The following is a 296-nucleotide window of genomic DNA, read 5'->3' as shown; positions in this document are numbered from 1 at the left end:
TTCAGGTTTCCCAATGAATCTTTCATCACTGTCTCTAACTCTCTATGCCTCTTTTGTGAAGTGCACGTCTTCCTTTAAACTGGCCTGACTAGATCTTACCTGACGACTGTTGCTCCGCTTTATTCATAGCTCTCCTTATTAAAGTTCTTTTCGCTGTAACGACAGTCGTAAATGCGACGTAGGCTACCATCGTAGCGACGGTAATGCCTGCAACGATCCCTCCGACCTTCGATGCAAGCAGATATAGAACTAAAGAAAACTCTAAAGACGTAGGAAGCAACTGAAAAGATAAGGAC

The 296-nt window shown here is 43.6% G+C and overlaps 1 protein-coding gene across 1 annotated transcript; it reads right to left on the bottom strand.

Annotated features, from left to right (window-relative positions):
- Positions 1–98: 98 nt before the first annotated feature.
- CSUI_008683 (abc transporter family protein) lies at positions 99–281 on the bottom strand (the record flags this gene model as incomplete). Its single annotated transcript, XM_068068809.1, has 1 exon — positions 99–281. A coding segment is annotated over one exon (180 nt), but the record flags the coding sequence as incomplete, so codon positions are not given.
- Positions 282–296: the final 15 nt, after the last annotated feature.

The sequence above is a fragment of the Cystoisospora suis genome (genome assembly GCF_002600585.1).
Source record: "Cystoisospora suis strain Wien I chromosome Unknown contig_4930, whole genome shotgun sequence".
Taxonomy (NCBI): domain Eukaryota; phylum Apicomplexa; class Conoidasida; order Eucoccidiorida; family Sarcocystidae; genus Cystoisospora; species Cystoisospora suis.
This window is presented reverse-complemented; position numbering and strand designations above follow the sequence as displayed.